This window comes from Ursus maritimus, unplaced genomic scaffold, assembly GCF_017311325.1.
Source record: "Ursus maritimus isolate PB19 unplaced genomic scaffold, ASM1731132v1 scaffold_1, whole genome shotgun sequence".
Classification (NCBI taxonomy): domain Eukaryota; kingdom Metazoa; phylum Chordata; class Mammalia; order Carnivora; family Ursidae; genus Ursus; species Ursus maritimus.
Genome location: NW_024423343.1, coordinates 9,955,116 through 9,968,090, shown reverse-complemented (window position 1 = coordinate 9,968,090; position 12,975 = coordinate 9,955,116). Strand labels below are relative to the sequence as shown.

Sequence of the window (12,975 nt, the reverse complement as noted above, 5' to 3'; positions counted from 1 at the left end):
ACAGGCAGATCCCCAAACAAGGGCCAAGTGTGCAGAGCCCTTTCCTAGAAGCCTAGCGGGAAAAGGCCCCATGCCCCAAGCCTGATGGCTCCTGCGAGTTTGAGAAGAACGAGATGAAGGAAGTGCGCTCGCATCCAGATCTTCTGACTGCTGAGTTTTTACCAAGACCCTGGAAGTCGGGTTTGGGCCTCTGAGGCTGCCTGCCCGAGCCCACGAAGCCCCTGCAGCAGGAGGCTACTTGTGCATTCACGGTTCCATCCAAACCAGCTCACGGATGGGCAGACGGACCAACAGAAATCACTGCAAGGGAAGGGTCGCCACGGACGGGAGAAGGTGCTTTTGTGAAGCTGGAACTAAGCCTCGGTCGCGGATCACAGCCGTTTCTTTGGCAATACCTGGTGCGCGCGGACAGAGACGCTCATTTTTCTGGCTGGAAGAGGAGAATGACTCACTTGATTTCTAAGTATTTCAACGTTCTCTGAAAAATGCAGTTGTAGGCTGGAGTCCAGCGCTCGGAGTAGGCTCTCACACCCATCTAGCGTCAACACGAGGAAAGCCAGCACTGCTTCTACTGGAGCTTGGTAGAGGGCTCGCTCCCATCACCGTGGCAGGGCCACACGCCTTCTGGCTGAGCACTCATAGTTGATGCCTAACTTCCTATAAATAGCACACGCACAACCCCACGGCCACGACCGTGGACAGACAACAGCGCTGGGTTACGTGCTCTGCGCGGTGTCCAGGCCTGAGCTGCCTAGACTGCTTACATTTCTGATCATCTGCTCTACTTCCCCAAATTCTGCCTTCCAGGCTGTTGGAACTTTTCGGAAAACTTTCTCGAAATTCCTCTGAAAAGCTCTGCCTCCCTCCTCCCCAGCCCCGCTTTTTTTTTTTTTTTTTTCCTCCCTGCCTTGTTGTCAGCTAAAACTTTTCTGAGAGAAGTGAGTGTGGCTGCTTGACACCCTCATCAGGTTGGAACCAGGCTGGATCCGAGGAGATCCCACCCTTGGTCTGGAAGCGGCAAGCGTATCTGCACCAGGCGGCTGCAGCGGCCGCCTCGGGTCCCGGCCTAAGTCAGAAGGCCGTCATGAGCGATCGCTCTGCTGCGTCCCAGGAGCTCCGTCGCATGAATCACTCACTACGCCAGCTACAGCACAGCCAGGGAGGAACCATGCGCCATGGTGTGCTGGGTGGACCGATCCCACAGGCTCCAGCAGGTGATGTCGTGCCTATGGGTCTGCTAGACCAGTTATATTTAGGTTTCAACTAAATTTGTTTCAGGTTTTGTATTTTCCAAAGTGTTTTCGCATTTCCACTTCAATTGGCCCTTAACAAAGCACCTTGTAGAGAAGCTGGACTTGGACCCACTGCTCACGGTGATAGAGGCCGTCGGCCGCCCGGCTGAGAATAAAACCAGACCTACCAACAACCTCCACTCCACCGAAAGAGCTGTCACTAGATTTATAAATTTAATTCTAAAACACATTGCCTGTATCTGGTTTTTAATTTACCTACGTGAATGTAGCCAGACTAATTAATGTGTTCACCTACATTATTTAAAAGGAGAGTGAGTGTGTGATGTGTAGACATCAGACAGCTAGATAATTTTTGAGACCATTTGCTGCTAGACTACTTGGGAAGAAGGATTTCAAACTACCTTCTGTTTCCTACAGCTAAAAGTTATCTGGACAAGCAAGGCAGTCAATGAGATTAGAAAATATTTATGCTCTCATTAATCTTCAGAAGAGGAAGGCACAGGAAAGGAATGGAAAGAATAGCTCACCTCCTTTGTAGGATCCATTCGCTGAACAACCATTAATTCGGCACCTACTGTGTACCAGGCATGGTGCTGGGTGCCGGGATATAGAGTGAGGGAAAGTAGACGGTTGGATTCTGGAGCCCTCAGTCTTTTGAGGGGTACAGGGACCAAAAAATGGTCACAAAGTAGTGGCAGACATAAAAGTGTGCCACGCCAATGAAGGACCACGTCTGGGTGCTACCGGAAAGGACAAGGGGAAGCTCCATAACACTGGGGAATCAGGAGAGCTCCAGGGGTGAGGGTCTGCAGGAAGCTGGGCCCTACAGGTACGTGGGTGTTCACCAGGGACAGGGGAGAGGCGAGGGAACACAGTCCCAGGCCAAGACCCGGGAGGAGGTGGGGAACAGGACAAGAGACTGGAAGGGGAACAGAGTGGCCGCTAGTGGGAGCAAGCCAGAGGCTGGAGGAGTGGGGAGGGGCGGTATCTCCCACAGGTCCCACAGGCCCCACAGGCCTGAGTGTGGCGTTCGGTCTTTAGTCTATAATGCAAGCTTAGCACTGGCAGGGATGGAAACGGTGGTGGGAAGGAGGTCTGAGTATTCAGATTTGTACTTGGAAAAGACACCTCTGCCAGTTGTTATCCCAAGGAGGAGGCCGAGGACACGACGCAAAGTGTAACAGGTCAGATACAGAAGGACAAATATTGCATGAGCTCATTTATATGTGGAATCTAAAGAAAAAAAAAGAAACCTGAATTCATAGTAACAGAGTAAAATAGTGGTTGCCAGAGGCTGGGGCGTAAGGCACAAGGGGAGATTTAAAAACAGAAAGAAAGAAACAAAGAAACTAGAATGGTGATTGCCAGGGGCTGCGAGAAGGAGTCACGGGGAGTTATCGTTTAATGGGGTCAGAGTTTCGGTTTTTCAAGATGAAAAGAGTTATGGAGATGGACGGTGGTGAGGGTTGCACACAAGATGAATGCACTTCGTACCACAGGACTGAACACTCTAAAATGATTAAGATAGCTAATTTCATGTTATGTGTATTTTGCCACAATAAAAAGAACTGGAAAACAATTAAAAAGGAAAGAGACCATATATTTTTAGAAAACTGAAAGAAAATAAGAGATGCTTCTGGCAGCATATAAAGAAAGGGTTGGAGGGGCTAGCCTGGGAGCCACGTGGTGTTACAACGTGAGGGAGATCTGCATATATTCAGCATAAAAGGAAGATGCTAGACAGGATGTATAGAATGGTCCCATTTGTGTGGGAGAAAATGCTTACAATATTGACTGCATACATCCAGAAATATACACAATAAATGGCTAATAATTGTTACCTTTGGGGAGTGACGTGGAGGTCTAGAGGAGGCGGAAGACAATTAGCTTTAAAGTCTGCTAGTTTATACAAAAATGAGAACCAAAGAACCCAACCAGTTTGTACGAAAAGGACTATCTATATAACATAATCATTTGATGGGTTTCTTCAAGCATTATGAAATTCCATGCCTGTGGGGGAGGACAGTCCCGGGACGTCCCCGTAGTAGACCCTTTCCAGCACCTTCCCTGGGTCCCTAGAGCAGCCTGCAGAAAGCCTACAGCAACCCCACCGCATATCATGACCCAGCCCTGGATTATAAGGTCCTGAAGGCAGGGGCTGCTTCATTCGTCTTCATATCCTGGGCCCAGTGCTCAATGTTTGAGAGTAGGAGGCCCTTGATTACTGATTGGATTACACACCCAGGATGGCCTACTCATCTATTTGTCAACTGCAGAATACCATGAGTTTAATAGTTCAACCATAGATTCAACTGTTCAGTGTCCTTAACTGTCCAACTGTTTTTGGTCAGCAAGACTGACTACAACTCTAACTGTATAATATACACCTCACAGCTCCTACAACACTACATGAACATTTATAGGATTGTTGAGTGTTAGACCTTGAGACAGCTGTGCTAAAATCTGAAGGGCGAACCCTCCAGACATAGGGCAGTGCACAGGCAACGGCCCTGAAGTCAGGAATAAGCTTGACCTGTCCACAGAGGAGAAAACAGGACAATGTTTTGGTTGGAGCAGACTAAGCAAGAGAGGGAGGCAGGCCATGCGGCCTCCGGAGGCAGAGGTCAGGCTGTGGGAGGCTCCTTTACCACTTTTGACAACTCAGGAGGTCTCTGTGCTATGCAGCAGTGTGGGCTACAGTTCTCGCTCTTGTCTGTGCACGTCTTGGCCCTCCTGCTGGGTTCTACCCACCTGCCCTCGTCCCACCCAGGCCCTCTCCTCTCCTGGTCCTTCGATCCATCCCGTTTGATTCAGATCCAGGTCTCTAGATGCTGGCCACCAGTTCCAGCTACGTGTCATGGCAAACCTGAACTGCACATTCTCCATTCTTACACTGAGGTCAAGGGTAGAAGCATCCAACACAGAACCGAGCAGAGCCTAACCTGTGATGACATTGATTTTAGCGCCTTTGACCTAACGGAGAGGTGCAAATGAGATCGTCACATGGAAAGTGCTATTTTGGGCAAACAGAGAGCCGGAGTGTGGACCAAGATGCGTGATGGGACCCCTCATACCTGGCCACTCAGTGTGGCCCGTGCCCTGGGCATGCACCATCTAAAAAGACAGCTGCCGAAGGTTGGTCCTGCCAAGGAGTAGCTCATGGTATATGAGCCATAGTAAATTAGCATTTATTTAGTGCCTACTGCATAGCAGAAGTCTGCATATATTTGCCTCACAGCATCCTCCCATCACCATCTTGTAAGTGAGAATGACAAGGCCCTGAGAGGTGTATTTGTCTGTTCAGGTCACACGATGGAGCTAGAATTTGAAGCCAACTTTTACCCTTTCTATTTTTCCATCTTAGTATATCTTTTGCCTATATCATCATCCCTAGAAGGAAGTAAAATTTTGATTTTTTTATAATCATGGCACTTTGCTTAAAAACTTTAGGGCCTCTTGTGCGTTCCTGACTTCTTATCCATACTCTCCTATATATTTATCTTTATAATTAAGATCTAAAAGTTATAAATAGATATTACTCTGCCCCAAGGCACAAACTTTGTCATTTCCAACAGCATTGCCAAATTTTAGAAGGAAAACTGGTCCCATTTTATGGGTAAGTAAAGTGAGGCTCGGCGCAAGTCAGTGCAGCCACACAGTGAGTGTCCTGCCGGGGGAAGAACCAAGGTCCTGCTGACACAAGTCTGGGCTGCTTTCCACCAACAGATCCCACCCGACTGCACTTAGCATCCTACACCAGCTCGTAGCCATTGGCCTTTCGACCACGGAATTCCTTTCTGTGTCTTTCTTCAACAAGACTACTTCTCGCCCATCTTCAGCAAGGCCAGTTGGTCCTACGACCACTCCGTCCAGGGGTGTTTAGGAAAGTTGATGATGGGGAGACTGGAAAAGAACTACCTTCTTCCCCTCTCAAGCTCCAAGACAAGAGCAAAAAGACAAAGAGTAAGCAGGGACGAGCCCAGAGAGGGTTACCGGTCAAATGGGTGTTGGAGAATGGGGCCCCTACCTCAGGCCCACACTGGGAAGGAGACAGGCCCAAGCCACGTAGCCACTGCTGGACCACCCGTGGGGGGTCGTTCTTGAAACATGGAACAGAGGAGTGGAGGCAGCAGCAGCAGGCCAGCTCCAGGAGACAGACAGACATTCAGACAGATAGACAGGGTTACATGTATTATGTGTCTCCTCCCAAAGTCCCATAGCAGATGGGCTGTCTCTACCTGAAGAAAAGCAGCGGAGGGCTGAGAGAGCCCAGGAGGGTCCTTACGGAAGTGCCACTGCCCTGACAAATTTCAGTGAGAAGAAAACACCTTTCACAGTTGAATGTTTAGCAGTTTCCCGAACAACCGGAAAACCAAACTCCATGTCGGTTCTCATTTTCACCACCACCCTAGCAGATCCATTCTTTTAATACATGAAATCTTGATTATGACATTTTCAAACATCTGTGGGCTCATCTTTAAGAGCGAACACTTCGCTCTCTGCAGCTCGAAATGTTTTCCAGCTTTTCTTTTACCCTCATCCTCGCTGGACTGTTCTCCAGGCAACGGATGGAACCTAATACGTTTGAAGACGCTTGAAGACAGAAATGCAAAGCGAGTTTATATTCTGCGTGTTTTCTCATGTTTTTAACACAAAGACTCTATTTTGTGACACGATTCTAATGCTCCTCTGTTCGGCACATTTTTGGCTGTCTTAGGAGCCGTGAACTCTGGATGACATCTGCGCATTTCTCATCCCAGTAGAAAGGCTGGATTCAGACTCGGGAAGGAGGGGGAGGGGCACGGAGCCGTGAGCAAAGGTACTCCTCTGGGACTCGGGAGACATGGGTAACTCAGGTTAGCCCTGGGCTGTCGCTGACAGGGGCCACCTGGGCACGCTCCATATCCTCTTCTCGTCGAATGAAAATGTGAGGTTAAATAACAGCAGAAATACTCACGGATCTCGCAGTTTGCACCCACCCAGCCGTGGGGGCAGTGGCAGGTATAACCATTGGGCTGGTCCAGGCAGGTGCCGGCGTGATGGCAGGGGTTACTGTCACATTCGTTTATGTCGATGTCACACTCTTCACCTACGGAGATCAAGAAACCCAGTGGTGACAGCTGGCTGCACGAGCGGCATTGTCACCCATCACTGCTCCTGCCAAGCCGAGATCTGAGGCCGGGGTCATGGTCTCCAGCCACGGAGCCCAATTGGCTGTGTACATAAAGTACAGAACTCTCCCCAAAATGTCAGACAAGGGATCTTTTGCTTAAGTAAAACTGAAAAAGAAAAAAAAATGGCACTGGTCAAAAGAATCTCCTTTATCTAGTCAAATAGTTAACTGAGGCTGATTCTCATGTCTGAATAAACCTTTTGAGGTTGATGGGAAAAGCGAACTGGGGTTCCTGATTTTATTTTAAAAGTCTATTTTATTTTGAATTTCATCAGCTGAATCTTATTTTCCAGAAAGCCAAAAATTCAGTTTATGATTTTTTATTTATTTTTCATTTTTTTATTTTTTATTTTTATTCATTTATTTATTTATTTATTGTGGCCAAGTGTTTGCGTGTGTGAGTCTATTTTATTTTGAATTTCATCAGCTGAATCTTATTTTCCAGAAAGCCAAAAATTCAGTTTATGATTTTTTATTTATTTTTCATTTTTTTATTTTTTATTTTTATTCATTTATTTATTTATTTATTGTGTGAGTCTGGATATTTGACTCTTTTCTGGATAGTTCTAGGGCACAGCTGTGTGCCTAGTCAGAGTCAATTATGAACATTTACTTCACTTTCCCAATCTCTGGATATGTTTCTGGGAAAGATGGAAAAGCACAGGAAGAGCATCAGTGAACCCCCCTCCCATGAAAAGACAGTTCTGAGGACTAGGGTTAGTCTAGCTCCGACTCAAATCTCCCCTGGGAAACGATGGCCCCAGGGAAGCCCACGTTCACTCCAGCCTGTCCTTCCCCCATGATGAAAAATGTGATCTGGAGCTCCTGACTCTGCCTAGACACAACATTTTGGGGCATCCCTGCCCCCATCAGAGAAAGCCTGGTTTAAACTAACAAACCAGACCATGGGCTGATGTCTCAGTGGTCCAAACTCCAACTTACAGGAAGTAGCTTGTTATCACAAGTTACAAAAACAAAGCCACCTTTACCGATTTTAAGCAATACTATGAGCCAATACAAGATGGGTATGCGTCTCAAACTGAAAGGCATCTCATCAAATGAATGGAACAGGATACTTCAGATTGAGGCAGTCTCTCTTAAAAGTTTGAAAATGAGAAAAAGAAAATTTCAAAATAGATCTCTATTTGCTTAGATGCATATAAAAGGTGATACTCAAAAAACAGAACAAACCAAAAAACCCCTTAGCGCTGCTATAGTCATTGACTAAAGCAAAGGTGCAAAATCAAATATTTTGTCCGTTTTCAAAGGCGATGTTTCAGTGTACACGCGGACAGTTACTTCCAGGCTTACTTAATTAGTATTAAAGTACTTTCCTGTCTGCTAGTGGTTTACCTTGCATTTATTAAACCACCATATGTCACTCCCAGCCCATTTTAGAGCAGGATCTCATGCTGAAATATTCCGTGTCTGTTTCATTTCACACTTCTTACCTGGCATCTATTTTATTTTTAACTAAGTGAAATCTGTCGAATAAAACGTTTACTACTTCGAGGCCCTACTAGGTTGATTGTAATTCAGTAGTGTCTATGTGAATGCGTTTCCCGCAATAAATATAGTCATTTACATCAATGGCAAAGACATGAAATTGATTGCCTCTCACTAACCTATTTCAAAGGTTGTCTTGCTATTAATGGGGCAATCACTCCGAGTGTAAAAGGGCACAGACTTAACTATTAGAGCCCGCATTACAAGGTACACTAGTTGAGGAGACGTATAAACAAGAACGTGCTGAGAAACATTAAAACGATTAAATCAAGGGCCTTGACAAATATATATACATCAGTACTACTTTCCAACCATTTGGGAAGATAAGCTTAATTGAGGTATTTATTGGACAATGGCTGTCTCGAGCTGGCCATTGAAAACTGCCAAGTTCTGCAATAAAATGTCCGTTAACTTTGCAGCCACAGCTGCAGAAACAGCCTGACTTCTCCGTGCTTCCACCGCCCGGCAAAACTGAAAAGCTCCACGCTGCTCTGCAAGTCCAATGTCAGCGTCAAACCCTTCTAATCCCCTCAATTCTAGGCAGTCCTAGAGCGAGCCCAGCCCATCTGTTCCTGCTCTGGTGCAGAGCTTTTTGGACCAGCGAGGTAAACGCCCAATCCAGGGTCCAGTCTAGCCCCTAAGGCAAGTATGGGTTTTGGATCTCCAAGGGGCCCTAACATAGTTGGGAGAAGTCTGTGGTCTGTAGGTTTGTCTCCTCCTGGGGCTCCCCCTTGATTGGAAGGATTTGATAGGAATAGAGAACTGACAGGCAAATAGAATGAACTCATAGGTACAGATAAACTATCAAGACTCAGGATCTAAAGGACTGGGAACCAGAGAGAGGCCCAAGCCCATCCGCATCTGGATTTCTTCACCTCTGTGTTCTTAGGGCCATACTGGGGACAGATTAAATGACACTAGCTAAGAATATAAACTCCATGCCAATCTGGGGCCCAACCAGCCAGCAGCTATTTCCATAGCACAGGTCTTCTGGCCAACCCCTGGGGTGACGCATAGGGCACAGCGACCCTTGGATTATTCTAGTGGTCTATCTTACAGACTAAGGCTCCTGACCTCTGGTTGAATCGCTTATCCGCCACCTGGCTCTCAGTTCGAGGCCTTCACCATGCCCTAAGCTGGTGGTAGGAATATGGACATGGGGTGATTCTGATGATGGTGTCCCTTGAGGAAAATTTTCAACCAGAAGACTCCCAAACGTGACTGCTCTTATCTGCCTTACAACAATCATGCTTTCTGACATCAGAAATACGCAAAGTACTTGAAGATTTATTATGAATTATAGAGAGCGACTCTGTTGTATGTATATTCATTTGTATGTAAATCCATTTCTAGTTCCCCATAGTAAGAGTATTACGTTTTTGTATGCGACTCAGCACCCCATCATCCCATTTAAGCCATATGCATTCTGGCTTATTTTAGAAGAGTTCTGGTGTATTATATCACCTTGCCTTACTCAGAGTTGACTTAATAAATCTTTATGCTTTTGCTGGCTTGAGCCAGATGACTTTTTCGTTGACTCGCTTACTTTTTTTTTTAATTTGAGTTGGGGAAAAATCAATTACTTTTAAATCACTGTTGTGCTTGAATACCATTTGTAAAGAGAATACATAATGAAATTTCTACTTGACTAAGGCTGGAAATCGGAGTCTGAGCTTTAAATCTTTTACAATTGCTTTTCAATCTACTACTTTCTCAGGCAGTATGTAGAGTAGGTATCAAATTTGATAGTATTTATGCAAATTTATAAGTGCGCTCTTTAATTCTTTACTCAGATACATGAAAGTGAAAAAAAATTAAAAAGTCACTGCTATGAGTAAACCCTTCAATTAATACAGCCCACACTGAATGATATCAATGAAAATCATTATAATCAGAATACCGAGTATTAAATATAGAGCTACTGTGTGCCAGGCGTTGGACTGGGTACTTTAACTATACCTCCTTCATGCTTCCCGGGTATTTTATTCTAGATGAAATGAATGTTAAAAACTATCTGGAACTTCTTCCGCTGTGATGGAGTTACGGAAAGATCTCTTGGCCTCCCACAGTAAAGCGGATGAAATATATATTTAAGGAAAACACTTTGAAGACATTAGACAACAGGCAGTACACCCAAGAGAAGGAAAACAGAACAGCTGAGTGCCGTGATCGTCCTGGCTTCCTGCCTGCCGCCGACTGAGAACACAGTGTTTCCCTGAACCAAAGACAACCGGACTTTGTGGGAGACGAGTTAGCTGCAACGTGCGGGACAGGCTCCCAGAGAAGACAGAGCTATTAAAAAAGAAAAAGCGTCAGAAACGCGCTGCATCCCCTTGAGTTTGTGGCTGAATCCTGTGTGTGAGTACATTGGAACTCCATGGGCTTGGTAAACACCATGAAGGATGAGCGGTTCCCGGAGCTCCTAGAGGACTGTGTTCAAAATCTCACAAGTCAGCATGCAGATATTTCATTGATCACCCAGTGCTTCAGTCGGACAACGTGGCAGAGCATCTCTGTCCCTAGAGAAAAGGCGAGCACAGACCCACTCCCCAAAATAGAAAAGCAAATCTTGAAAGGCTCAATCAGGTCAGCAAGTAACTCACCTACCTGCCAGGAAAGAAAAAAAAAAGGCCAGCACTTAAAAAAAGAAACACAAAAAGCCCAATCACTCAATAACTTAACTCACAATGACCATCCATCCACACAAGGACTGTTACCTGTGCAAAGAGATAGGAATATGTGACCCATAACCAGAAGAAATATCAGTCCAAAGACACGAGTCCAGAAATCACGGATGATGGTGAGTAAACAAGGAATTTGTTCAAAATGTGAAGGAAAACATGAACAAAATTAGGATAGAAATGAAAGATCTAGAAAAGAACCTAGATATGAAAATTATAATATCTGAAATTAAAAACAATACCGAATGATTTCCACAGCAGACTAGATTCTGCAGAATAAATCAGTAAACTTGACAACAGCAATAGAAGCTAAACACACTGAGGCTCAGGAAAAAAAAATTATTTTCAACTCAATAGAGACTCCGTGACCTGTTGTACCATTTTAAGTAGTCTAACAGATGTAATTAGAGTCCCAGGAAAGGGGAGTGAGGCATAAAATAATATTCGGTGGAATCATGGCTAAAAATTTTCCAAATTTGATGAAACTATAAAACCACAGATCCAAGAATTACACCAAATCCCAAGTGGGATAAACACCAACAAAATCGCACCAAGGAACGTCATGATCAATTTGTTAAAAGCCAGTAATCAAGGAAAAATCCTAAAAACAGCCAGAATGAGATTTCTGCTTCCCAAACACTGAAACAGAAATATTTTTCCTACTCCTCCAACAAGCAAAAACTCTCAACATTATACAGGAAACAAACATGAGAAGCTTCTGAGAGGTCAGGAGGAGACAGACTGGCAGGGAAACTCAGGACCCATGCAACAACATGGCGGTGAGCTCCTGAGTTTTCTTCGGGCTGCTTATGTTCCAGACCAGAGGCTGGAGAGGCCAGCAACTCAGGAGTGCCCAAAAAGTGCATGGAAAAAGAAAAGAAAAAAAAAGCCCCACCTACATAACACACTTACAAATACTCCATGGATCAAAGAGAAAATCTAAAGGAACCTAAACAAAATTGAATGAAAATGAACATGTGACATAAAATTTGTGGGACACAGCCAAAGAACTGGGTTTTTTTTTAAGACATTATTTATTTACTTTAGGGAGAGAGAGAGAGAGAGAGGAGAGAATCCCAAGCAGGCTCCGCCATGAGCGCAGAGCCCAACATGGGGCTCGATCCCAGGACCCTGAGATCATGACCTGAGCTGAAATCAAGAGCCACCCAGGTGCCCCCACAGCCAAACAATTGTTGAAAGGCGAATTTATGGCACCAAATTATATAGATGAGAAATAAGGAAGAGCCTCAAATCAATAATCTAAGGTCTCACCCAAACAAGCTAGAAGAAGAGCAGAATAAACCCGAGCTTAAAAAGCCAATCTCATAGGGTAAATGCGCCATTGGATTGAGTGTCTAATTATACAACAATGATTGGCCTAATTCACTCCACTTAGTCAATTAGGGAGCTTTTGAGTGCTTAATAGTTGGCCAAGAGTAAGTTTTGCTAACTCTCAGGTAACATTAAAGAGTATTTGGTGCCAAAATAGCACTTGAAAGAGGACCGGCAGCATCATTCCTTACGTGGTGGAAGTGAATATTTTATCAGACTTCCACAGCATGCTAATTCTCAGAATACTATAGATTCTTCTTAAGGGGGAAGAAAGGTTCTATGATCAACAATATTTGGAAAATAAACAAAGGCAAATAAAATTCTTTACTGGAAGACTTCTCAGAGCCTGTAGTTCCCAGACATCCTTTGTGAATCTCCACATGGTACCATGTCCCAAATTTCTTTGGCCACAGATGATTTTCCAAGAAGCATCTCATGGGACCAGTGTTCTGTAAAACATATTAACAGCACAGCTCTCCAAACAACTTTGGGAACTGTTCTGCGGTCCTCGGCAGTCAGAACAGTTACCAGGGCTGAAGAGAAATAAACATTTGTTGTTTTCAAAGACCAATTTAGAGTGATGGTGGAACCTGCTTCATGGAGGAGTCCCACTGCTCCCTCTGATCAGGGTGAGTACCTCCAAGAGACACCTGGGGGTGGGCTGGGGGAACAGAGGAGACCAGGGGGCAGGAGATGGAGGGAAGAACATTACTGAGAAGATCGTGACTTGGGGTGCTCAGGCACCAACCAGGGCAAGGCAGGAAATGCTGGATGGGTCCAGACTGCTGGGGTCTTGACAATCACGCTAAGGGCTTTGATCTTTCTCTTAAAAACAATGAAATGCCAATAAGCAACATTTAAGTAGGAAGCAACAGGATTAGCGATTCATTTCATAAGGTCTCCACAGTGTGGGGAATGTGTTAGGGGCGAAGGCGAAGGGGTGTGAGGAGACCAGTTAGAGGGGCTGCATTAATGCGGGCGGAGATGAAGGCAGCCCGGTGTCAGCTCCAGGAAGTGAGAGGATCTAAGA

General features: G+C 45.2%; 1 protein-coding gene across 1 annotated transcript in view; it reads right to left on the bottom strand.

Annotated features, from left to right (window-relative positions):
• DNER (delta/notch like EGF repeat containing) overlaps positions 1-12,975 on the bottom strand; it is a 239,418-nt gene that overhangs the window by 9,446 nt on the left and 216,997 nt on the right. The window contains exon 13 of the mRNA XM_008690561.2: positions 6,211-6,342. Within this exon, the coding sequence (XP_008688783.2) occupies positions 6,211-6,342 (132 nt within the window). The remainder of the gene's footprint in view (positions 1-6,210; positions 6,343-12,975) is intronic.